General features: G+C 42.6%; 1 protein-coding gene across 1 annotated transcript; it reads left to right on the top strand.

Moving 5' to 3' along the window:
• The first annotated feature begins 3,980 nt into the window (after window positions 1-3,980).
• On the top strand, window positions 3,981-27,225 carry LOC136332002 (zinc finger protein 615-like). Its single transcript, XM_066271229.1, is given in 5 exon segments — window positions 3,981-4,050; window positions 4,858-4,984; window positions 5,269-5,364; window positions 25,675-27,026; window positions 27,028-27,225. Coding segments are annotated over 5 exon segments (1,692 nt in total). The 5' UTR covers window positions 3,981-4,035; the 3' UTR covers window positions 27,130-27,225.

The following is a 27,225-nucleotide window of genomic DNA, read 5'->3' as shown; positions in this document are numbered from 1 at the left end:
TTTAGTAAGTTTACAGTTGTGACATCATCAAAATTCAGTTTTTAAAGAATTTTATGGCCTGACCAGGCGGTGGCGCAGTGGATGGAGCGTCGGACTGGGATGCAGAAGTACCCAGGTTCGAGACCCCAGAGGTCGCGCGCGGGCTCATCTGGCTTGAGCAAAGAGCTCGCCAGCTTGGACCCAAGGTCGCTGGCTCCAGCAGGGGGTTGCTCGGTCTGCTGAAGGCCCGCGGTCAGGGCACGTGTGAGAAAGCAATCAGTGAACAACTAAGAAGTCGCAACGCGCAACGGGAAACTGATGATTGATGCTTCTCATCTCTCTCTGTTCCTGTCTGTCTGTCCCTGTCTATCTCTGCCTCTGTAAAAAAAAAAAAAAAAAAAAAAAAAAAAAAGAATTTTATGATCTCATACATAATGGAATTGGATAGTGGTATTATTGTTATGTTTTGCAAATCGTTTGTGTAGTTTAAGTACAATTATTTATTAGATACATAAAATGAAAATATTTTCTCACAATCTCTGTCTTTAGTCTTCACTTTCTTAAATGTTGGTGCATCTCTATCCCTTCCTTTCTGTCTGCCCCTGTCTTTCTGATTGTCTCCCTTTCTTTCACTAAAATAAAAAAAAAGGAAATGAATTTAATTACATGGGTGAATATATTTCTTTCTCACCATATAAATGAAGATGTGCTTAGTGAATGCATTTTCTATTTAAATAAGTAATTCCTGAATATAACTTTAGTTATCTTTCTTTCTTTGCAGTTTACACTTTTTCTTATCTCAAGCAGTGACTGCACTCTCCAATACACAATAGGAAAGTGGGTTTGTCGTGGACATCTGTGTCCTTCCTGATGCCTCCTCATATTATTCACCTGCCAGTGTGTCTGCAGTTACCAGTTTCTAGGAGGGTAGAATCATAAAATATGATTCATCTAAAATTACTAATTTAATGCCATAAAAATATTTATATTATTCTTTTTAATTTCTAAATGTTTAGAGAGAGAAAGAAACATGGACTCATTTTTGTATGTACCCTGTCTGTGATCGAAATCGAACTGGCAACTTTGTGTACCAGAAGATGATCTAACCAACTGAGCTATCCCGACCAGTGCTATAGTATCGTTTAGGACAAAAAAAGCCAATTTAATGTGGTTTATTTCTGCCATTAATTCCTTTTTTGTATGAAATATAGAGAGAAGGACAGAAGAGACAGACAGGAATGGATAGAGATGAGAAGCATCAGTTCTTTGTTGCGGCACCTTACTTGTTCATTGATTGCTTTCTCATGTGCCTTCACCGCAGGGCTACATCAGAGCGAGTTACCCCTTGGTCAGTCGTGTAACCTTGGGCTAAAGCCAGCAACCTTGGACTTCAATTCAGTGACCTTTGAGCACATGTTAGGAACCATGGGGTCATATCTATGAACCCACATTCAACTCAGCGACCCCATGCTGATGCCACTGACCTTGGGGTTTCAAACTTGGGTTCTCTGCGTCTTAGTCTGACACTCTATCCACTGAGACATGGCTTGGTCTGGTGTCCTTAGTTCTTTATATACATTGTTTGCCCAAGATTTCTGTCTTTCCATTTCTCTATTAGTTATATATATTTTTTGGTGTTTTCAAGGGAAAAGTTTTTGGTATAGTTCAGTTCTTTCATTGAGTTCAATTTAATATATAGGTTAGTCAGTATTGAAGCTGTATTTATAAATATTGTATATGTCTATATGTCCTGATGACATATCATATATCTAAAACAACATAAATGTATATTGTATGTGTGACTATTGTATGTATAAAATATGATATATTGTTTTATCAGAACAGCAAGAAACAGGTGTTGTGCCACACAATTAAGTAGCCAAATTAAGGAGTCTTTATTTTGAAGCCAGCAACCACTCAGAGACCTAAATCAGTCAAATGATGCAACCCAGAACATAGTTTGAAGTCAGCTTTTAAGGCAAAATTGCACAGATTGGGAAGTAGGGAGTAGGGGAAGTCTAGCAGTAAAACCAAGCAGTGGAACAAGCTCATTTACAATGCTTATCTATAGCATTAATTCAGGGACAAGCATTCTGGGAACACTTGCATTCTTTGGATGCTTGTACGTGCTGTGACCAGGAATGAAACCCACAACTCTGGCTTCTCTGTTTGGTGCTCTAACACACTTAGTTATCTGGGTAGGTTTCGATGCATTTATTTTTCCATTGATTCGAGCGAGAGAGAAAGAAGCATCTTGTCCTTGTTCCACTTAGTCTTTCCATTTTAGTTGTGCACTCATTTGTTGCTTGTCCTCCAGATATGACAAGGTTGTGAGTTTGATCCTTGCTCAGGGCACATACTAGAGTCAAATAATGAATGCATAAATGGGTATAACATCAGATCTATGATTCTTTCTCTTTAATCTCTCTCTCTCTCTCTCTGTCTCTCTCTCTTTCACAAATGTATCAATAAAAAATCAGGCTCTGGGTCCTGGCCGGTTGGCTCAGTGGTAGAGTGTCGGCCTGGTGTGCAGAAGTCCCGGGTTTGATTCCTGGCCAGGGTACACAGGAGAAGCACCCGTTTGCTTCTCCACCCCTCCCCCTTTCCTTCCTCTCTGTCTCTCTCTTCCCCTCCCGCAGCCGAGGCTCCATTGGAGGAAAGATGGCCCGGGCGCTGGGGATGGCTCCTTGGCCTCTGCCCCAGGCGCTAGAGTGGCTCTGATCTTGACAGAGCGACGCCCCGGAGGGGCAGAGCATCGCCCCCTGGTGGGCAGAGCGTTGCCCCCTGGTGGGCGTGCCGGGTGGATCCCGGTCGGGCGCATGCGGGAGTCTGTCTGTCTCTCCCCGTTTCCAGCTTCAGAAAAATATAAAAAAAAAAAAAATTAAAAAAAATATCAGGCTCTGACTTGTGGTGGCACAGTGGATCAAGCATCCACCTGGAACGCTGAGGTCGCTAGTTCAAAACCCAGGGCTTACTCAGTAAAGGCACACATGGGAGTTGATGCTCCCTGCCCCACCTCCCCCTTCTCACTCTGTCTCTCTCTCTCTCGCTTTCTCTCTTCTCTAAAATGAATAAGTAAGTAAATAAATAATTTAAAATATTTAAAAAAAATAGGCTCTGGCAAATTAGCTAAATCAATTAAGAGTTTTGTTACGAAGTGACAAAATTGCAGATTCATTTCTCCACCAGGGTACACACAGGAAGGTAGCAGTGAGTGCACGACTGAATAAAAAACATGTGAATTCTTCCCTCCTCCTTCTTTTACTCTCCCTTTCTCTGTCTGTCTCTAAAGAAATGAGCCCTGACGAGAGATCTCGATTGGTTGGAGCATCATCCTGGAGCGCAAAGGTTGCCGGTTGATTCCCCAGTCAGGGCCCATCCAGGAGCTGCTCTATGTTCTTCTCTCTCCCCTCCTAGCTCTCCCTCTCAAAAAAAAAAAAAAATAATAAAAGAAAGTAAACAACACTGATGATGTGTTTAGTGCTTTTTTTCCCCCCAGAAATGGGTGCAGTCATGGGGTGTGCAGAATCGTTTGAGGAGGAATCCGAGCACATGTGGTTTAAGGAAAAGAGTGCCCCATCCCCTCCTTCCATGTGGTCAGGTTTGTGTGAGTGATTTTCCTGAGACTCCCCGGCCCCTGAGGATGGTGCAGGGCTGGCTGTCATAGCCCGGGGCTCCTTTGACAGTCACCCACTTAAACTCCACAGGATAAGGGGCTCCTCCACCACAGTTGGAAGCTGAGGCTTTTTTGACCTGAGGGATAAACTTCGGGGACACGATGTAAATGGACACTAGTGATACTGTGGTCACTGTGTGAGGGTGAGTGCATCTGGGCCCAGAGGAGATGTACCAGTCACTGAATTTTCTCCTCAATCCACAGGTCCTGACTCCCTGGAGCAATAGAATCATGAGGAGCAGGAAGACATTTTAGAAGTGGGTGTCAGTATCTCTGCCATCACACTGAGTGAAGACAGGTTTCTGAGCTGAAATTTAGAGCAGACCCATAACACGCCAGACACACCATCTCTATTTCCAGCTTTTATCAAGCAGTAGAAGATGTTCCTGGCTCAGGTGACTTTGGGCTTTTTTTTTTCTTTTGAGAGAGTGGGAGGGAGCAATATAGACAGGAAGGGAGAGAGATGAGAAGCATCCACTTGTAGTTGAGATACATCAGTTGTTCATTGATTACTTCTCATAATTACTTTGTCCATGAAGTTGGGTTTAAACCAAGTCAGTTACCTTCTGCTCAAGTCAGCAATCTTAAGCTCAAGACAGCAGCCATGGGGTCATTTTGATGATCTTACAGGCTGGCCACCCCACACCAAAGCTGGCAAGCAACGGTGCTCAAACCAGAGACCTGAGTGTTTCGAACCTGGATCTTCAGGTCTCAGGTTGATGTTCTGTCCACTCCGTCCCCGCCTGGGTAGGCATTTGTGTTTATTTTAATTTTTTTCTTCATTATGGATTTGTAGAGGAATATGAAAAACTACCTTAGTTAATCTGAGAAATACTGAACTATATCAGTACAATTTCTGTTTCACATTGCATGATCTTGTGATCAGATGAATGCATAGGTGACTAAATGCACAATTGCAGACCACACAGTGGGGCAAAAGTAGGTTTGCAGTTGTTATTATGTGTAAAATAGAGTTTATTTTTGTATGATTATTTATGATTGTATTTTCTGTGCACAAAAATCTAAACCTACTTTTGCTCCAACTTGTATTTTACTAGGCATGTGATTATTCAGTTTTATAATAAAATAAAATTTTTTTGCTCTATACATTTATCAGATCAAGTAAAATGGGAGAAAAACTAACATTTCTTTTGCATCATCAAAAGCACATCACACCACTAAACAGCACGGTGTTGATACAGGGATGCCTGACGTTTCACGATGTGGCCGTGAACTTCACCCGGGAGGAGTGGCGGCTCCTGGACCCCAAACAGAAGGACATGTTTCGGGACGTGATGTTGGAGAACTACAGCCACCTGGTGTCAGTGGGTGAGGACAGCTCCCCTGTGTCACTTAGAAGGTGCTCTACTAGTGGCTTTTTTCCCCCTCAGTTGCTTAACTCTCCTGAATAACTACAGTTCTCTGAAAAGGAAGAACCTCAGATCCTTCCATTACCTCAGACAAGAAGGTATAACATTCTGCTTCCTGAGACAAAAGGCTTTGTTTACAGATGTGAAGCCTGTTCATTTCTTAAAATGTACTATTTTTCCTGTTGACCGACCCCAGCCCAGTTCAGTAAGTTTAAGTCTTGTGTCATTTTTCCCTCTGAGCAGGATATCAATCCAGAAAATCAGTTGTGCTTTCCAAGTTGGAGCGAGAGGAAGAACCGTGGACAGTAGGGGATGAACCCCAACATCTAGTCTGTCCAGGTTAGTGGGTGGCAACAAGCCGGGAATTTGGGGGGCAGAATGGCAGGAGGTCATACTCTAGTCAGAGAACACATCAGACCTGTAACATTGGATAAAGAAACCAAATTACCCCTTCACGTATGAGAACCCTTTTTATTTCTAGAAATTTAGAGGGAAACATACCCCCTTTTTTCTCATTGAGTAATGACACCTATTGATTTCATCTACATCATAGTTTTGTTTGTGTGCTTTTATTGTTCTAGCATTCTCAGATTTTACTCTCTGTCTTTGGCCACAGAGTCTCAGCCTGTGTTATCCCCTCCCTTCCTGAGAAATTCCATTTTCTGGGCCTCTTTGGAAAGATAGAGTTATCAATTCATCAATTTTCTTACCACTCAGCCTTTGTGCCCTGTTTGGAAATAGTGATTTTCTACCATAAAATCCATCCACACCTTGGATGCTGTGATGCCATGAGAGTCTGGTTTTCATTGTGCATTTATGTCGTTCTTCGCCTCCCTTCTCTCCAGCTTTTTCATACTCAGTTCTCATCACTGTTAAGTGTTTCCTCAGTTCCCCTCGTTGAACCTGTATCGGTACTTTGAAATGGACTGACGTCTCCCCGTGTTGTCTAATGTGCGCTTCCTTCCTGTGCATCATACCCATTGTCATGACAGCTGGCCTCCGACTTCCCATTCTTTGTGAGTGCAAGAATCACATTCTTTCCATTCTTTTTAAAATTTAGAATTCTGCACTAGACATTTTAAATTTCATCTGTCCTAGCATCACCTATGATGTTCTCTACTTTCTGAGCTCTTTTTGTTTTGTTTTGTTTTGTTTTACTCATTTATTTTTTTCTATGTAGCTCTCTTCTTAAAGGCCTGTATGGCTTCATTTAATGAACAAGAATAGATCTTGTTACCATGCAGCACGAGTTCCAGCTCAAACTTGTTCCCAACTTACGAGTGCTCCACGTGCGATCCTTCTCAGTTTTCCTAAATCAGATTTTCTTCTTGGCACATGTTATCTCTGCCTTTGTTTTTCTAAAGATTCTGATTTTACATCATATACTTAATGGTTTTATTTAGGTTTAATTCATATACCAATTAGTTTAGCCACTTAAATAAATAGCTAATATGTTTTTAGTTTATTTGTTTAGTTGTACAACCATCAGTGTAACAATTTTGGGACATTTTATGTGTACACATTTTCATCGTGCTTTTTATATCCATAGCTTTGTAGCAGCTTTCAAAATTGTAAAGAGTGAATTCTCTGAGTCTGTTCTTCCTTTTCAAGATTATTGAAGTCCTGGCTGGTTAGTTCAGTGGTAGAGCATTGGCCGAGCATTGGCCCAGCATGTTGAAGTCCTGGGTTCCATTCCCAATTAGGGCAGACAGGACAAGCACCCATCTGCTTCTCCACCCTTCCCCCTCTCCGTTCTGTCTCTCTCCTCCCCTCCTGCAGCCGAGGCTCTATTGGAGCATGTGTGCACAGGCGCTGAGGATGGTACCATGGCCATTGCATCAGGTACTAGAATGGCTCCTGTTGCAATGGAGCAACGCCTCAGATGGGCAGAGTGCCGCAGACCAGCATGGCTCCTAAGAACGTTGCAGAATTAAGGAAACAGACTTATTAAAAAAGATGGGCCAGGAGGACTCTTCAAATGCTGATGGCAATATCTGAGTGCCCAATAGCCCTAGTTTGCTTTATTATATAGCCATATGCAAATCAATGAAGTTCTTTTTATAAAGTTACACATCTGAGACTAAAACAGGAACTCTCCAAGGCATAAACAGGAATCCCCTCACCATGCATAAGTGAAAGCAACTAACATCTGAACAAAGAGTAAGAGGAAGGGCATGTAAATTGCTCCCAGCAACTTAAGCAAGCAAGTGAAGTGGTTGCAAATATTCAGCATCATAGCCAATACGGAGGGGGAGGAGGGAGAATTTAGCCTTTTGCTAAGCCTCGAATCTACAAAGGCTTTGTGCCATTTATGGTCCACAACATATCCCCCTTTTTTATTTTTAATTTGTGTGCTGAGATTTGCACTCATCTGATTTCCTAGTTTCCCAGATCCTAATTTGGAGGCAGACTGAAAAAAAAACAGAGTAAACACAAAATTAGTATAGCCAATGCTAAGAGATATCCAAACATTCTAATACATTACAGTGATTAAAGCCTTTAAGCAAATTCTTAGCCAGTATAACAAGAATCTATAAAAGAGTAATATCCTTAACATGTTCATGTAATTTCACCAAGTCCATGTTGGTACCATCACGATTCCACATTCCTGCAAACGCAACCCAACCCCAGTTCAGCTGTCACAAGCAGCAGGAGTCCAGGAAAAGTCCACATGGCACTGGAATTATTGTCACCTTTCTATACTTTGCAGCTTGAATCAAGTCCCAATGACTGCTGCTTCTAGCTGGTAACGATTCAGGTAGACTGGAAAAGCCATCTGCAGCATGTGTGGAGATGGAGCTTCTGTTCTCCTCATCCTGGAGAGATGAGACCAGGGTGCTTTTCCCTGGAGCTCTGCAACCATGGTGTGGTGAAGAGAACCTTGGGATACACTAAGCTGGGTGGCAAAAGTAAATTCATAATAGAAATTGGCAAAAAGGAGAAAGACAGCTCTAAATTAGGAGTAGGTCCCAGCCTAAAATATGAATGGGGCATTGAGGCAGGAGGAATAAAGAAAACACTATATATTAAACAAAGCAGCAGAAAGTAGGACTATCAACACCCACAACAGACATCTTCAAGGGAATGAATAAAAACCGAATATTCAGTCAAGACATTGTAAGTGGCCCTTGTGTCCATAAGAAATGAGATCAATTTACCTGGTACTTGGAAGAAATACCCTAGGCATGTCCATGTGAGATGGGGCCGACGGCCCTGGGCACCTTTAGCCTTCAGGGGCAAGTCCCAGCAGTCTGGGCAAGGTTAGGTCATAGGTGGCTGGAGCAGGGTGGAAGAGAATAAACTCTCCCTTAAAGGAGTGAGGGGGGAAGCCAACCTTCCAGTGTCCCTTTTTTTTTCACAAAGGCATGTAAGCCTGGCAGGCTTTGGCTGAATGACCTTCCTTTTCACTATTGAAGCAGAGCCTAGATGGAGTCTTATGTGGCCCTTTTGGAGCATTGGAGCTTTTAAGGGAGTATGCCAAGAACTGGTATTTTACCTGATCTCTTTTGGGCTTTGTCTGCCTCTTGGTCATTATAGACCTTAAAAGCCATGCTAAAAAGATCTTGAGGGGTTTGAGGGTCCTTATCTGCCTATATATCTGGAGTTATTTGGAAAAAGACAAAACAGTGTTATTAGCTTGAATCAAATAAAAAAGGGTAGAAGTTTGCAGGAGAAAAAGATTTGGCGTCTCCTGTTCATCAGGATTCAAAAGAAACTTTTAAAAAATAAGGTAGATTTGCAGGAGTTCCAGGATATGATTCCCCCTTTTATATTTTTTAAAATTGACCATAAATATTTGCTGGGTACACTTTAATAATACCTTGACTTTAAAGATTGTAAGAAATACCTGTAATTTGAAAGGTTTGACAAAATATAGTAAATGCTTTTCCTACATATGTATGAGTATTATCAGTTTTAATCACATTAGGAAGTCCAATAATAGAAAATGCATACAGACAATGAGCTATAACATGCTTATCAGCCTCTCCTGTTTGGCAGAGGCTACTATAAATCCAGAACGAGTATCCACTGTAACGTGGACAAAGGACTATTGCCAAATGAAGGTATATGAGTAACATCCATTTGCCAAAGTTGTCCTGGTAGGAGTCCTCGAGGGTTAATTCCAAATGAAGGGACAGATTGTAGTATAGGACCCCTTGGACAGGATTTAACAATGTGCCGTGCTGCTCCTGAGAAAGTTGAAACTGTTTATGCAGGGATGCAGCATTCTGGTGATGAATAGTATGAGACTGGATTTCTTGATCTGTCATGGTTGCTCCAATAATTTTCTTTTCTTTTTTTTTTTTTTTTTTTTTGTATTTTTCTGAAGCTGGAAACAGGGAGAGACAGTCAGACAGACTCCCGCATGCGCCCGACTGGGATCCACCCGGCACGCCCATCAGGGGGCGATGCTCTGCCCCTCCAGGGCGTCACTCTGTCGCGACCAGAGCCACTCTAGCGCCTGGGGCAGAGGCCAAGGAGCCATCCCCAGTGCCCGGGCCATCTTTGCTCCAATGGAGCCTCGGCTGCAGGAGGGGAAGAGAGAGACAGAGAGGAAGGAGAGGGGGAGGGGTGGAGAAGCAGATGGGTGCTTCTCCTGTGTGCCCTGGCCGGGAATTGAACCCGGGACTTCTGCACACCAGGCCGACGCTCTACCACTGAGCCAACTGGCCAGGGCCTTCTTGATTTCTTTTTAATGACAAATATAGGCGTATTCCATGGACTATTAGATGGTTCAATGTGCCCGAGCTGTAACTGCTCTTGTACCAATTGAACAGCTGCCTTAAGTTTCTCCTGAGATAGGGGCCAGTGGTCTACCCATACAGGATTATCTGATTTCCAAGTAATTGGGGCTGTACAATGCATTATTGGGGTAGCAGGAGCTACCAAGGCTCCTATTCTAAATTTTGATATCCTACTCCAGGCCTTCTGGTATTGGGTGTCACTTCTGTGAGAATGAGAATTTCCCACTGTTCTTTCCCTATTCCCTTAATGGGCAAAAATCCCTGATCAAGCATTTGAGTACTGACTAAAACCATTAGGACTGACTAGTAACGCTTCCATATTTTTCAAAACATCTCTACCCCACAAATTAACTGGCAATTCAGGGAGCACATAAGGCTGAAAGAGTCCAGAATGACTTTCTTTATCTTCCCATTGTAAAAAAACTAGAGCTTTGTTGAAGTATTTACTCTGCCCTATATGTTGTAATTCTGTGGCTGCTGCATGAGTGGGCCAGGAAGGAGGCCATTGTAGCTTAGCAATAACAGATACATCAGCTTTGGTATCTAAAAGTCCTTTAAATTTATGCCCTTGTATTTATTGTTAGTTCCATTTCAGGGCATTTCTGACCTATTTTTTGAATCCAATAGGCCGCATCAGTGGAGCCAAATTCTTGATTCTCTCCAGGTTACTTTTGCAGGGTTTGGTTTTGTCTTTAAAGAAGTAAAAGGATTAATTGAGCAATTTTCACGTCAGGGGAGATAGTGACTATATTCCTCAGAGTGTGAACCATTACTTTAATTTCCCCTGTATAATTCAAGTCTATTACTCCAGGAAGAACAAAGAATTTTCTCATAGTTAAACTACTTCTGCATAACAAGAGTCCTACTGTGTTACTGGGAAGTGGCCCAAAAATTCCAGTGGGTATAACTTGAGGTCCCATCTCTGTGGTTAATACAAATTGGGAGGTGGGACTGAGGTCCAGTCCTGCACTGCCTGTTGTTGCCTGGGATAGTTAGGCAATGTTTGGCCTGCTGGAATCAGAATTTGCTGAGGAAACACCGACATCGCACCTGTTGTTTGATGGGGTTAGGGAGGGCCCCATTGTCCGTTTCCCTGCCCTCTGGTAGTATATTTAGTCCTACACTTATTTACCCAATGTTCCCCTTTCCTAGAAAATGGGCAGAGGTCCAGAGCCTTAAAGCTCTCCCTTGAGGGAGAGGTCGAGATAGATATCTGGGAGGAGCAGGGCAGTTTTTAGCAAAATGCCCCAAACCCTCGCATTGGAAACAATATCCATGGGCAGAAGTACTTTCATGACCTTCCTTCTTTCATTTGTTCTGCCCTTTATCAAAATATCATCCTGGAAATCTTGCCGTAACGTCTGTGGCAAAAGCAAGACCTTGTATATATGAAGGCCCAACATCGGCGCATATTCTGATATAGTCCTCTATATCTCCTGTCTTTGGGTGAGGCAGAAGTGCAGCCTGACAAACAGAATTAGCATTTTAATAGGCTAATTGTTTTATTAAAATGTTTTCCACATTTTTATTTTCTACTATTCTTTCGACTGCTTGAATTAGCTGTGAGACAAATTCTTGAAATGACTTATTAGGGCCCTGCTTAATTTTGCTCAATTTCTTTGTCTTGCCTAACTGAATATATAACCTTCCACATAAACAAGACAATTTACATACAGAAAACACAAGTATAACATTTAACTTTGATTAATTCTAATACTTAAATTGCTGTTTGGCTCCTAACTCTGAACACGCTTCACAATGCACTAACCAAATCAGTAAGTCTTAAGGATCTACATTCTATTCTATTTAAATTTAAATGAGCACTCCTTACAAGTTATAAAATCTTTTTATTTTTTCTAAATATTAGAGCCAGCATTTCCAATTTTTGCATGCAAAAAAACTTAATTCAGGCTTTATAAACAGACACATTTTGGCCCTGGCTGGTTGGCTCAGGGGTAGAGCGTCGGCTTGGCGTGTGGGGGACCCGGGTTCGATTCCTGGCCAGGGCACATAGGAGAAGCGCCCATTTGCTTCTCCACCCCCTTCTTCCTCTCTGTCTCTCTCTTCCCCTCCCGCAGCCAAGGCTCCATTGGAGCAAAGATGACCCGGGCGCTGGGGATGGCTCCTTGACCTCTGCCCCAGGTGCTAGAGTGGCTCTGGTCGCGGCAGAGCGATGCCCCGGAGGGGCAGAGCATCGCCCCTGGTGGGCGTGCCGGATGGATCCCGGTCGGGCGCATGCAGGAGTCTGTCTGACTGTCTCTCCCCATTTCCGGCTTCAGAAAAATACAAATAAAAAAAACCAAACAAAAAAAACCAGACACATTTTAGACAACATTAAACAAAGACTAAACAGAAACAAGAATTAGATGAACCAGACAAACCAGAGAGAAACCCGGGATTTCAGAGCACTACCAGATTAGAAAGATGCCTGCCTGATATTAGTCGGGGCATTTTTCTGACAGAGGGACTGAAGGATGGGACTAAACAAAATCTCCCCGAGAAAATTGTTCTCGGCAGCTGCTGGGATATTTTTTATAGTCAGATCCAACACAGGTCCCCTGCCTCAATTTCCAGGCAAAGAATAAAGAAACAAAATGATCATTCAGAAGATTGTAGTTAGCCCATTAAAGAAAATCAGACCATAACAGGAAAAGCTAACTTTTCTAATACCTGAGTCTCCTATCCATTCTCAAATTGTATAGTTGCTGTAACTTGTGGGTCAGGTTGACTATGCTGAGATTTTTCTCCTACTTCAACAGCCCCTTCATGAAAGTCCAACTTCCACAGCAAATAATCACCCCCGGAGAGACAATCACGAACAATCACTTTCCAGTCATTTGGGGGAAGAACTTTTGCACTAATAGTATCTAATAAAAGTGAAAAAGGGGCAGTAGGCCCTTACTGAACACAAGCTGGTTCAAGCTCTTTCAGAGCTCTAAAAGGTACAGGTTCATGTTCTTGCACTAGTCTCCTTGTATCTTCCTGTCTTTCTACAACAGGAAAACAGGTAAAGCTATCTATTGTTTTCCCTCTATTTCGAGCCTGGCCTATAGATTGTTGGAGAGGGGATTTTCTAGATTTTGAGCTATAGACCCCGGAATCAGCCTGATAAGGGAACGGAGGAGCAGAGGGTTGAACGTAGGATGGAGCTGAGGGCAGTGGAGGCCCCATGGCTAAGGCAGCCATAGCCATGGATTTTTTATCCCCCCTGTCATCCTCCGACTCCAAGTTATCCTTGTATTCACATCCTTCTGTTTCCAGCTCACCCTGATACTCTTCAGACAACTTTTTGTCTTCATACAGAAACATTTCTACAAAAAGATCCCTTATTTTTTACCCTGTTTCATAATATTTTACTCCTGATTATACTTTTCCCCCCAATTTTCTTTACTCACTGTGCGCACTTCACTTGGGCAGTTCCATCACCTGCCTTCAGTTTTAGTTTCCTCATACTCAAGTCTTCTGTTTGGGCGCCACTTGCTGCAGACCAGCACGGCTCCTAAGAACGGTGTGGAATTAAGGAAACACTTAATAAAAAAGATGGGACTCAGAAGACTCTTCAAATGCTGATGGCAATATCCGAGTGCCCAATAACCCCAGTTTGCTTTATTATATAGCCATATGCAAATCAAGGAAGTCCTTGATACAAAGTTACACACCTGAGGCTAAAACAGGAACTCTCTCAAGGCATAAACAGGAATCCCCCCACCATGCATAAGCGAAAGCAACCAACATCTGAACAAACAGAGTAAGAGGAAGGGCATGTAAATTGCTCCCAGCAACTTAAGCAAGCAAGTGAAGTGGGTGCAAATACTCAGCATCATAGCCAATATGGAGGGGGAGAGGGGAGAATTTAGCCTTTTGCTAAGCCTTGAGTCTACAAAGGGTTTTTGCCATATATGGCCCACAACAGCAGATCATCGCCCCCTGGTGGGCATACCAGGTGGATCTTGGTTGTCCACATGTAAAAGTGTTTCCCTGCCTTCCCAGTTCTCACTTCAGAAAACTACAAATGAAGAGACATAGAGATCATTTTGACATTTGGAATTTTCAATTTCTATTTGAATTTTAATATCAGCCTGTCAATTTCTGGAAAACTAAACAGCTAGTGTTTCAACAGTGATTACATTGACTCTATCTCATTGGTTAATAATTTTGTCTACAATGAACTCTTCATACTAATCTAGGATTATTTGGTGTTCTTTTTTTAAATTAGGTCTTTGATTTTGTCCAAGGACATTTTCTAAGATTTAGAATAAAACATTTCAGCCTTTATTTATTTATTTGTATGTGTGTGTGTGACAGAGAGAGAGACAGAGAGGGAAAGATAAGGACATGCAGGAAGGGAGAGAGATAAGAAGTATCAGTTCTTTGTTGCAGCTCCCTAGTTATTCATTGATAACTTTCTTATAGGTACCTTCACTGGGGGGCTACAGCAGAGTGAGTGACTCCTTGCTAAAGCCAGTGACCTTGGCCTCAAGGCAGTGACCTTGGGCTTAAAGACAGTGACCATCTGTTCAAACTAGCAACCCTGGTGTCATGTTTATAATTTCATGCTCAAGCCAGTGACCTCACGCTCAACTGGTGAGCCTGCGCTGAAACTGGCAACATCGGGGTTTAGAACCTAGGTACTCTGCATTCCAGTCTGATGCTCTATTTTCTGTACCACGGCCCTGTCAGTCTAGCCTTTCTTAAATTAAACCTGTGTGTTATTTTCTTCCTTATTATGCAGAAAATGGAATTGTTTTCTTTTTTTTTTTCTGAAGCTGGAAACAGGGAGAGACAGTCAGACAGACTCCCGCATGCGCCCGACCGGGATTCACCTGGCACGCCCACCAGGGGCGACGCTCTGCCCACCAGGGGGCGATGCTCTGCCCATCCTGGGCGTCGCCATGTTGCGACCAGAGCCACTCCAGCACCTGGGGCAGAGGCCACAGAGCCATCCCCAGCGCCCGGGCCATCTTTGCTCCAATGGAGCCTTGGCTGTGGGAGGGGAAGAGAGAGACAGAGAGGAAGGCGCGGCGGAGGGGTGGAGAAGCAAATGTGCGCTTCTCCTGTGTGCCCTGGCCGGGAATCGAACCCGGGTCCTCCGCACGCTAGGCCGACGCTCAACCGCTGAGCCAACCGGCCAGGGCCTGGAATTGTTTTCTTGATTGCATTTATTATTTATTGTTAGAACATTAACATAATATTTCCTTTCCATCAAATTTTGATGACCTGAAGTGCCAGATAATTCTAAGTTTCCTGTCATATGAAATGGCAGCTGCTCCTGCACTGATTTTCATGATATGCTATCATCTTGATTGAAAGTTTGTCTTCTTCTGACTCTTTAATGTGTTCCATAACTCTGATTTTTGCCAACATGATGTGATTGCTTTATGTCTTTAAAACTTGCATTCTGTCTGACCAGGCAATTGCGCAGTGGATAGAGCATCGGACTGGTACTTGGAAGACCCAGGTTTGAGATCTTGAGGTCACCAGCTTGAGCATGGGCTCATCTGGTTTAAGCAAAGCTCACCAGCTTTTTTTTTTTTTTTTTTTTTATTTTATTTTATTTTATTTATTCATTTTTAGAGAGGAGAGAGAGAGAGAGATAGAGAGAAAGAAGGGGGGAGGAGCTGGAAGCATCAACTCCCATATGTGCCTTGACCAGGTAAGCCCAGGGTTTCGAACCGGCGACCTCAGCATTTCCAGGTCGACGCTTTATCCACTGCGCCACCACAGGTCAGGCCAAAGCTCACCAGCTTTGAACCCAGGTGGGTTCCGATGGCTTGAACAAGGGGTCACTCGGTCTGCTGTATCCCCATGGTTAAGGCACATATGAGAAAACAATCAATGAACAACTAAGGTGCCACAATGAAGAATTGATGTTTCTCATCTCTTCCTTCCTGTCTATACTCATTTATCCCCTTCTCTGACTCTCTCTGTCAGAAAAAAAAAAACAAACAACTTGCGTTCTGAGCTTGACCTGTGGTGTCCCAGTGGAGAAAGCTCACCGGGAACACTAAGGTTGCTGGCTGGTAAACCACGGGGTTGACTGGTCAGGGCACATGTGCAACTTGAAGCTTTCTGCTCCTCCCCCATCTCTCTACAACATATAAAGTCTAAAAATAAAATATCAGCTTGCGTTTTGAGCCTGACCTGTGGTGGCTCAGTGGATAGAGCAGTGATGTACAATGCAGAGGTTGCCAATTCAAAGCACTGGGCTTGCAGGATCAAGAGACATGCGGTAAGCAATGAAAAACTAAAGTGAAACAACTACTAGTTGATACTTTCCGCCCCACAATAGCTCTCTTCTCTGTACTATCAATAAATATAATCTTTATTTTATTTTTAATTTAATGAGAGGAGGGGAAGCAGAGACAGACTCCCCTGTGTACCCCAAACTAGGATCCACCAGGCAAGTTTACTAGGAGGCAAAGTTCTGCCTACCTGGACCCCTTGCTCTGTTGCAATCAGAGCCATTTTTTAGTGCCCGGGGTAAAGGCCATGGAGCTATCATAAGTGCCCCGGGCCAACTTGCTCCAATGAAGCCATGTCTGCAGGAAGGAATTAAAAGAGGGAATAAAGTGACAAGAGCAGGTAGATGGGTGGAGAAGCAGACGGGCACTTCTGTGTTCCCTGACTGGGAATGAAACTGGACACATCCACATGCCAGGCTGATGCTGTGATACTGAGTCAACCAGCCAGTGCTATAATTAATATTATTATTATTATTATATCTTTTCCAATATTAGCAGTTATAAACCTAATTTTTCCCCACCCATATTTTCTGATAACCTCCACTGTTTTGGTTTCCATTGCATCTCTTACTATTTTTCACAGACTGATTGCCTTTACTCCTTCGCTTCAGGTTTCTTCCACTGGGTAGTTACTAAACTGGGTGTCCTAAAAATTTATTCAGTTCTGATACTGTCTACTTAGAACTAGTGTCAGAACCTACCAGTTAAGAGTTCAGTTCCACAAGACTTCCTCCACTTGTGATGTCAATTTGTGTGTTCAGATTATAACCTGTGCTTCTGACCAGTTGGATAAGTTAGAGGTTCTTATGAACCCTTCCTTGAATTCAATTAATTTCCTAGAGCTGGTTACAGAAGCAAAGGAATACGAATGTTTACTCATTTATTTTATAGAAGACAGATGAATAAGTACATAAGACAAGGTCTGAAGTATTCCTGAGTACAGGCCTTTCTCTGCCCATGGAACTGAGATGAACCATGTACCAGGCACAGGGATATGTTAACTCACCCAAAACCTGATCAGATAAGAATAATGATTTTCATAAGAGTTTATAGTTTTAGGCCATCTCTTCTTTCCTAGAGGACAGTTGATGGGGCTGAAGGTAAACCTTCCACTCTTTGGTCCTTCTGGTAACTGGCTGCATCCTGAGGCCATGTAGGAGCCCTGTGCTTAGTCTGCTCAGTAGCATACACTCAGCTTTTTTTGAAATGTTCTTTTATGCAGAATAAATATACTCTTCTCACTTCTGAAATTACGAGGGTTTTACAAACTCAGTGTCAGGAACAAAGTTCACCTTGTCTTCACTAAGCCCAATACAAAGACCAGTCTCCCAACATTCTGTGTCCTTCAATGTCATTTGTTCTCGTCAGACTAGCATACTCTGTATTCTGGTTGCATCCAGGTTGGTTCTGTATTGAGCCTTGTAATCCATATGGCTGCCGGTAGTTTGTCTGCCTATTTGATTTTTTAGGATCCCATTGCTGGTTGTAGAATTTGTGAATGAATGAGGTGGCCACATTTTCCAAGCAAGAGAACAGCCATGTGAAGGCATTTCTTTTCCCAAGTGCCATCCTGAGGATATGTTATCAGTAGCATAATCTCAGCAGTTATTGAAAGGAATTGTTTTGGTCCTGGTTGATGACTCAGAGGTTAGAGTGTCGTCTCGCATATGCATACCCCAGATTCGATTCCTGGTCAGAGCACTCTGGAGATGCCATGAACCAGCACAGCTATTAATTCCAGGTGTTGAGGAAAAACAGTGTGGAATTAAGAAAATAGACTCACCAAGAAAAGAGGATGGGATTGGGAGGCTTCTGCAATGCTGATGGTAAGATCAGAGTGAGAGAGCCCCGATCTTTGCTTTATTATATAGCGTAGACAATTAAAGCCTTTAAGCCAATATACAAATAGGGAAATCTGTAATACAAAGCCACTCAACTGAGGCATAAATTGGATTCCTCATAAAAGTGTACCACCCTACATCATGCAACAGTCAAGAGTGTGGAGAAAACCCTAGTGTTGAAAAAAAATAGTTAAAAAAATCTAAGTATTAAAAGATCTTAGTGTTAAGAGATCTCAGTATTAAAAGAGAGGGAAAGGCTCAGTCCCAAACCAAGCCTTAGGCTACAACGACCCCGCCAGCCCAGAGCTTGTCTCCCACATATGCCCCTTTTTATATTTTTTATATTTAGCTCATGTGCTGAGATTTTCACTTGTCTGATTTCCCAGATTCTAATACAGAGGCAGGTAGGAAAAATACAAAATAAACAGAAAATTAGCATAGCCAATGTTAACAGACACCGAAATAATTGTCTTAATACATTACAAGGATTAAAGCCTTTAAGCAAATTTTTAACTAATACAGCAAGATCTAAAATAAATTTCTTACAATCTTAAATGTCCTTAACATGTTAATATAATTTCACCAAGTCCATGTTGACACCATCACCACTTCATATTATTTGTAAATGCAACCCAACCCCACTTCAGTCTGAGAACTGTCCCAAAAAATAGGAGTCACACACATTCAGGAAAAGTCCACAAGGCACTGAAATTGTGGTCACATTTTCACACTTTGCAGCTAGAGTCTAGGACCCAAATGACCACTGTTTCTAGCTGGCAATGATTCAGGTAGACTGGAAAAGCCATCTGTAGCACGTATGTAGATGGAGCCTCCGTTTTCTTTTAACTGGATAGATGAACCCAGAGGGCCTTTCCCTGGAGCTTTTCCCCCATGGGGTGCTGAAGAAAACCTTGGGATACATTATGCTGGGTGGCAGAGGTAAACTTACCTGAATTAGGAGCAGGTCCCAGCCTAAAATAGGCATGGGGCTTTGAATCAAGAGGAATAAAGGAGGCATTATATATTAAGAAAAGCAGCAGAAAATAAGACTGTCAACACCCACAATACAGATCTTCGAGGGATGAATAAAAACCCAAATATTCAGGCAAGACATAGTAATTGGCCCTCATGTCCATAAGAAATGAGATTAATTTACCTGCTACTTGAAAGAAATACACTAGGCCAGTGGTCGGCAAACTCATTAGTCAACAGAGCCAAATATCAACAGTACAACAATTGAAATTTTTATTGAGAGCCAAATTTTTTAAACTTAAACTATATAAGTAGGTACATTCCATATTGAGGTAGTGCCTGCATGTGGTATTTTGTGGAAGAGCCACACTCAAGGGAGCAAAGAGCCACATGTGGCCCACGAGCTGCAGTTTGCTGACCAGGGCTCTAGGCTCATCTACAGTGACGTGAGAGGGGGCTTATGGCCCTGTGCACCTTTATCCTTTAGTGGCAAGTCTCGGCAGTCTGGACAAGGCTAGATCAAAGGTGGCTGGAGCAGGGCTGGAGGAAACAACCCTCCCTTAGAAGAGCGAGGGGGCAGCTTACCTTCCAGTGTCCCCTTTTTCTACAATATAGCCCTGATGGGGGCTGAGAAGCCAGGTAGTCTTTGCCTTAATGACCTTCCTTTCCACTCTTGAAACAGGGCTCTGATGGAGTTCCATGAGGCTCCTTTGGGGCATTGGAGACTTTAAAGGCATATGACAAGAGCTGGTATTTTGCCTGATCTCTTTTGAGCTCTGTCTGCCTTTTCTTTTCCTCTTGGTCATTATAGACTTTAAAAGCCATGCTCAGAAGATCTTGCTGAGGGGTTTGAGGGTCCTCATCTGCCTATATAAACTTTTTTCTCATCCGCCTATATAAACTTTATATTTGGAGCTGATTGGAAAAAAATAAACAGCATTATTAGCTGGATTATAAAAGAGGGTAGAAGTTTGCAGAAGAAAGGTCTGACATCTCTTGTAGGATTCCAGAGTCTTTCAGCTGCTGAATAATCCTTACATCAGCATTTAAAAAATGTTTTAGGCCCTGGCTGGTTGGCTCATTGGTAGAGCATCGGCCTAGCGTGCGGAGGACCCGGGTCGATTCCCGGCCAGGGCACACAGGAGAAGTGCCCATTTGCATCTCCACCCCTCTGCCGCGCTTTCCCTCTCTGTCTCTCTCTTCCCCTCCCGCAGCCAAGGCTCCATTGGAGCAAAGATGGCCCGGGCGCTGGGGATGGCTCTGTGGCCTCTGCCCCAGGCGCTAGAGTGGCTCTGGTCGCAACATGGCGACGCCCAGGATGGGCAGAGCATCGCCCCCTGGTGGGCAGAGCGTCGCCCCTGGTGGGCATGCCGGGTGGATCCCGGTCGGGCGCATGCGGGAGTCTGTCTGACTGTCTCTCCCTGTTTCCAGCTTCAGAAAAATGAAAAAATGTTTTAAATAAAAAGCATAATAAGATTTGCAGAAGTTTTAGGATGTGACTCCCCCTTTTATATTTTTTTAAAATGACCTTAAATATTTGCTGGGTACACTTTAATAATGCTTTGACTTTAAAGATTGTAAGAAATACCCATAATTTGAAAGGTTTGACAAAATATAGTAAGTGCTTTTCCTACATAAGTAGGAATATTATCAGTTTTAATCAGTTTAGGAAGTCCTAAAGTAGAAAATACGTACAAAGAATGAGATAAAACATGCTTAGTAGCCTTACTTGTTCTGGCAGAGGCTACTATAAATCCATAATAAGTATTCACTGTAATGTGGACAAAGGACTGTTTGCAAATGAAGGTATATAACATTCATTTGCCAAGATTGTCCTGGTAGGAGTCCTTGAGGCTTAATTCTTAATGAAGGGACAGATTGTAGTATAGGACACTTTGGACAGGATTTAACAATCTGCACTAAGGGCATTCCCTTGTGCTAAATCTTCAGGGAGAATATCAAAAAGTGGCTTCAGCTCCCCGGTAGTTAATTTCAAGGAAGGTCTAAGCCAATTGTAGTCTCTTAAAAATTTCTGAAAATCATTTAAAGTTTGCAGATAATTCATCTAGATTTCTAGTTTCTGTGGAAGAATTTGTTGTTCATTAATCCTAAGTAAGAAAAGTAAAGATTACTGTATTTTTTCAGGAGTTATATAAAGTCCTGATTCTTTCAATGAATATTCTAGTTGTTGCAAAATGGTCAGCACAGTGTCTTTATCTGGATGAACAATAAGAATATCATCCATATAGTGAATTATGTACGCCTTAGAGTGCTGCCTTCTTACTGGAGATAGCTTGAGCAACATATTTTTGGCACAAGATAGGACTGTTAGCCATACCTTGAGGCAAAACTCTACACTGCTATTGCTCCATGGGAGCTTGGAAACTAAGTGAAGGAATGCTGAATGCAAAACACTTGCAATCATGAGGGCTTAAAGGAATAGTAAAAAAGCAATCCAAGTCAATAACTACAAGGTGAAAATTCTGTGGAATGGCAGTAGGAGCAGGGAGTCCTAGCTGGAGAGGACCTATAATTTCTATAGTTTTACTTATTGCTCTTAAATTTTGCAATAGCCTTTAGTTTTTTATTTCTTTTTAATAACAAATATAGGCATATTCTATGGGCTATTAGAAGGTTCAGTGTGCTTCTATAACTGCTCTTATACTAATTGAGCAGCTACCTTAAGTTTCTTCTGAAAAAGGAGCTCTTGGTCTATCTATACAGGATTATTTGACTTCTAAGTAATTGAGTCTGCACAATGCATTATTGGGGTAGCAGGAGCTGCTAAAGTCCCTATGCTAAATTTTCATACTCTAATTCTTTAGTGGGTAAAAATTCTTGATTAAGCATTTGAGCACTGACCAATTATTAGGACTTATTAGTAATGCTCCTATATTTTTCAAAACATCTCTATCTTATTAATTAATAGGCAATTTAAAAAGGACATTAAGGCTGGAAAATTCTAGTGTGACTTTTATTATTTTATTATGCAAATCCATGCTGCTTCAAGCCCTGGAGCAGCTGCAACTTTAGCCTGGAGCAGCCTGGCTAAATTATCAAGTCTTTAGGATCCACATTCCACTTTATTTAAATTTAAATGAGTGTGCTTTACTTGTTCTAATTACAATTAAAATTTTGTAGGGATGAATTTTATTTTTTGAATATTAGAGCTGGCATTTTCAATTTTTACATGCAAGAACTTAATTCAGGCTTTAAAAAAATCACATTTAGACATTACACAAAGACTTCACAAACAAGAATCACATAAATCAGCCCTGGCCGGTTGGCTCAGCGGTAGAGCATCGACCTGGTGTGTGGGGGATCCGGGTTCGATTCCCGGCCAGGGCACATAGGAGAAGCGCCCATTTGCTTCTCCACTCCCCCCCCCCTCCTTCCTCTCTGTCTCTCTTCCCCTCCCGCAGCCAAGGCTCCATTGGAGCAAAGATGGCCCGGGCGCTGGGGATGGCTCCTTGGCTTCTGCCCCAGGCGCTAGAGTGGCTCTGGTCACGGCAGAGTGATGCCCCGGAGGGGCAGAGCATCGCCCCCTGGTGGGCAGAGCGTCACCCCTGGTGGGCGTGCCGGGTGGATCCCGGTCAGGCGCATGCAGGAGTCTGTCTGACTGTCTCTCCCCGTTTCCAGCTTCAGAAAAATGAAAAAAAAAAAAAAAATCACATAAATCAAGAGTGAAACTCGGGATTTTAAAGATCAGAAAGCTACCTGTTTGATTTTACTTAGGGCTATTTTTAAAGAGGGAACCCAAGAAGGATAAAACCAAATAGAATTCTCTCGAAAAATTTCGAGGTGGCCTCATGAAAATTCTGATTAGCCATACCCAAATAGGCATTCCCTTTGCCCTCTTTCAAGGCATAGAATAGGAAAGAAATAAAATGATAGTTAAGAGGATTGTAGCTAAAATATTAAAGAACTAAAACATTGAAGAAAATTAGCTCTGGCCGGTTGGCTCAGTGGTAGAGCGTCGGCCTGGCGTGCGGAAGTCCCGGGTTCGATTCCTGGCCAGGGCACACAGGAGAGGTGCCCATCTGCTTCTCCACCCCTCCCCCTCTCCTTCCTCTCTGTCTCTCTCTTCCCCTCCCGCAGCCAAGGCTCCATTGGAGCAAAAGATGGCCTGGGCGCTGGAGATGGCTCCTTGGCCTCTGCCCCAGGCACTAGAGTGGCTCTGGTCATGACAGAGCAATGCCCTGGATGGGCAGAACATCGCCCCCTGGTGGGCATGCCGGGTGGATCCCAGTCCAGCGCATGCGGGAGTCTGTCTGACTGCCTCCCCGTTTCCAGCTTCAGAAAAATACAAAAAAAAAAAAAAAAAAAAAAAAAAAGAGACAGTAAGAAAAATCTGTAATTTTGAAAAGCATCTGAGTTTTCTAATCATTTTCAAATTCTAATAGCTGCTGTGTCTGGCAACCTAAATCCTTCTATCTTAACCCAAGCTGAGTGGCAGGCTTAGTTTATTGGGGGGAAGGCTCCGGCGTTCGCCTCCCTGAATTACCCACCATTCAGCTACAGACATCATCTCTGGGGGCCAGTCTATGCTTGGAGGTCAGACGCAGAGTGGCATGCCTTTCTTGAGCAGGTGCGAGCTGCCTATTGAAAGGCATGGGTGGCTGAGAACCCCAATGAGTCTGGCAGCCTGGGCACCATCTGCTGCTCTGCCCACTTGCCTGCACCCTGGAACTGCTGTGCCAAGCCAAGCCACACCACATCCACACAACTGTTCCTACCGCCACTGCGGCCTCTCTGAATCCTTTGCCCCTTAGCATTATATTTAGACTTACACTTGTTTGCCCAGTGTTTCCCTTTTTTACTGTGTGGGCAAATGTCTGTATCCCAGCCAGGCTTGAAAAAGAGGCTGAGGATGATATTTGGGGGGAACAAGGCAGTTTCTAGCAAAATACCCCAAATCCCTGCATTAGAAACAAGATCCATGGGTATAAGTATTTCCCTGACTTTCCCTCTTTTGTTTGTTTTCCCTTTTATCAAAATATTCTGGAATTCTTGCCTTAACACCTGTGTGGCAAAAGCAAGACCTTGCATGTATGAAGGCCTGATATCAGTACATATTCTGATATAAACTCCTTTTTCTACCACTATTCTTTCAAATCCCTGAATTAGTCGCCGTGAAATATATTCTTTTTTTTTTTTTTTTTTTTTTTTTTTTTTTTTTTTTTACAGAGGCAGAGATAGACAGGGACAGAGAGAGATGAGAAGCATCAATCATCAGTTTCTCGTTGCGCGTTGCGACTTCTTAGTTGTTCATTGATTGCTTTCTCACATGTGCCTTGACCGTGGGCCTTCAGCAGACCGAGTAACCCCCTGCTGGAGCCAGCGACCTTGGGTCCAAGCTGGTGAGCTCTTTACTCAAGCCAGATGAGCCCGCACTCAAGCTGGTGACCTTGGGGTCTCGAACCTGGGTCCTTCCACATCCCAGTCCAGTGCTCTATCCACTGCGCCACCACCTGGTCAGGCGAAATATATTCTTGATACTGCTCATCAGCACCTTGCCTAATATTGCTGAATTCCTCCATTTTGGCCCCTGTATCTTAAGTCTGGTCTATAGATTTTTGGGACAGGGATTTCCCAGGTCTTGACTCTGGAATCAGCCTGATAATGGTACGGAGGAGCAGAGGGTTGAATGTAGGAAGGAGCCGAGGGTGGCAGAGGCCCCACAGTTAAGGCAGCCATAACTGCAAAATTTTTATCCCCCGAGTCATCCAAGTTCTCATATTGACATCCCTTCGTTTCCAGCTCACCCTGATACTCTTCAGACAATGATTCATCTTCATATGGAAACATTTCTACAAAAAGGTCCTTTACTTTTGACCCTAACTGTCCCATAATTTATTACTCCTGACTCTACTCTCCCCCAAAATTTTATTAACTCACTGCACAATTGGGTAGTTCCGTCACCTGCCTTTAGTTTAGTTTTCTTGTAATCGTGCCCCTTGTTGGCCACCATTTGTCATGAACCACCACAGATAGTAATTCTGGGTACTGAGGGAGAACAGCGCAGAATTTAAAAAAAGGATGGGATCAGAAGGCCTCTGCAATGCTGATGGCAAGATCAGATAGAGAGCCCCTGGTCTTTGCTTTATTATATAGCATAGACAATTTAAAGCCTTTAAGCCAATATACAAATACGAAGTCTGATACAAAGCTACTCATCTTATGCATAAATTGGATTCCTCATAAGAGTGCACCACCCTATGTCATGCAAGATTCAAGGGTGTGGGGAAAAGCTTAGTGTTGAAAAGATCTCAGTATTAAAAGAGAGGGAAAGGCTCAGTCCCAAACCAAACCTTAGGCTACAACGATCCCACCAGCCGCCTGTCTCCCATAGGACAAGTAACCATCTGCTTTTCTTGCGCATCCTCTACTCATTCTCTCCTCTCTTTCCCTTTCATAGGCAGTGGCTGCCTTTGTTCTAGTATGGCACCAGGAGTTCAGGATGCCCTGGTCTGTCAGTGTACACTTTTATCAGGCACTAATAATAGCTCATTTAGCATCGGATTCACATGGAGTTGCCAGGTGGATCCAAATCAGAGCACATGCAGGAGTATGGCTTATCATTTCCGCATGTCTCACCTTAAAAGAAATAACAGAAAACAATGAAAATGAAAGAACTTTTTAAATAAAATATGCTCTTATTATATAGGAAAGTTCAAGAGGTTTACAGGCTCTGTCTAGAATCTGGATGATTAAGTATATTTCTTTTTTTACAACCCGTGGGGTATTACTGAAGAGTTACTTTACAGAAAGTTATTTCATAACAAATTTTAATTTCAAACTAAGATTATGAAAGATTATAGGATGATTTGCTCTTCTCTTCTTTCCTAGAAATCCAGAAAGTTAATGTGCCTTTGCAGAGTCCTTTCCAAAGTCCAGCCACTGAGAAGAGTGGAGAACAATGCTACGAACATGATATGTTTGCAAATATTGTTAATCAAAGGGAAAGCCAGTCCCTATTGAGGCAACACTGTGATATGTTGGAGATATGTGGAAAACCTTTAAAATCAAAATTAAGTTTTGAAAACCAAACTGGAAGTTTTAATTTAAAGAACTCTGTTCCCTTGAATGAAGATGGAACATCCATTATATGTCATATCCATGAACAATTCTACACTGAAATTAGGTTGCATTCCAGTACCAAGTCCATTGAAAATAAGTCACAGGTCATTCAGCAACAGAGAACTGACAATGGAGAGGAAGCCCTCACATGCACTGAATGTGGGATAACTTTAGTCAAGATGGCTCAGCTCACTGATCATCAGAGAATTCATAGTGGAGAGAAAACTTATGGATGCAGTCTATGTGGAAAAGCTTTCTACGGAAAATCCAGTGAAAAAATTCATACAGAACTGAATCAGAGTGAATACAATACATATAATAAAACCTTCAATAAATCACAGTTGAATATAGATCAGAAAACTCATGTGGGAAAGAAACCTTACACATGTAGTGAATGTAGGAAATGTTACATTTATAGGTATCAGCTCAGCAATCATCAGCAAACTCATACAGGAGAGAACCCGTATGTGTGCAGTAAGTGTGGGAAAGGCTTTTCAGTGAAAACTAACCTGATTATACATCAAAGGACTCATACGGGAGAGAAGCCATATGTATGCAGTGAGTGTGGGAAAGACTTTTCGGTGAAAACTCATCTGATTATACATCAAAGGATTCATACGGGAGAGAAGCCGTATATATGCAGTGAGTGTGGGAAAGGCTTTTCACAGCAGAGTAGTCTGATTATACATCAAAGGACTCATACGGGAGAGAAGCCATATGTATGCAGTGAGTGTGGGAAAGACTTTTCAGTGAAAATTAACCTGATTATACATCAAAGGACTCATACAGGAGAAAAGCCGTATGTATGCAGTGAGTGTGGGAAGAGCAGTCTGAGTAGACATCAAATGATTCATACAGGAGAGAAGCCGAATGTATGCAGTGAATGTAGGAAAGGCTTTTCACAGCAGAGTAGTTTGATTAGACATCAAAGGACTCATACGGGAGAAAAGCCATATGTATGCAATGAGTGTAAGAAAGGCTTTTCAGAGAAGAGTAATCTGATTAAACATCAAATGATTCATATGGGAGAGAAGCTGTATGTATGCAGTGAGTGTGGGAAAGGCTTTATAGAGAAACGCCGACTGATTGTACATCAAAGGATTCATACAGGAGAAAAGCTGTATGTATGTATGCTGTGAATGTGGGAAAGGCTTTGCAGTGAAGCATCGACTGACTGTACATCAAAGGACTCATAGAAAAGTTCTTTGTATGTACTGTATGTAGGAATGTTTTTCACAGGAAGAGTGATCTAACTGTACAGAAGCATGCTCATTCCTTAGTGAAACCATGAATATGCAATGAACGTGGGAAAGGCTTCCC

This window comes from Saccopteryx bilineata, chromosome 3 (assembly GCF_036850765.1).
Source record: "Saccopteryx bilineata isolate mSacBil1 chromosome 3, mSacBil1_pri_phased_curated, whole genome shotgun sequence".
Classification (NCBI taxonomy): domain Eukaryota; kingdom Metazoa; phylum Chordata; class Mammalia; order Chiroptera; family Emballonuridae; genus Saccopteryx; species Saccopteryx bilineata.
The sequence above is the reverse complement of the archived record's forward strand: the minus strand, read 5'-3'. Positions and strand labels throughout refer to the sequence as shown.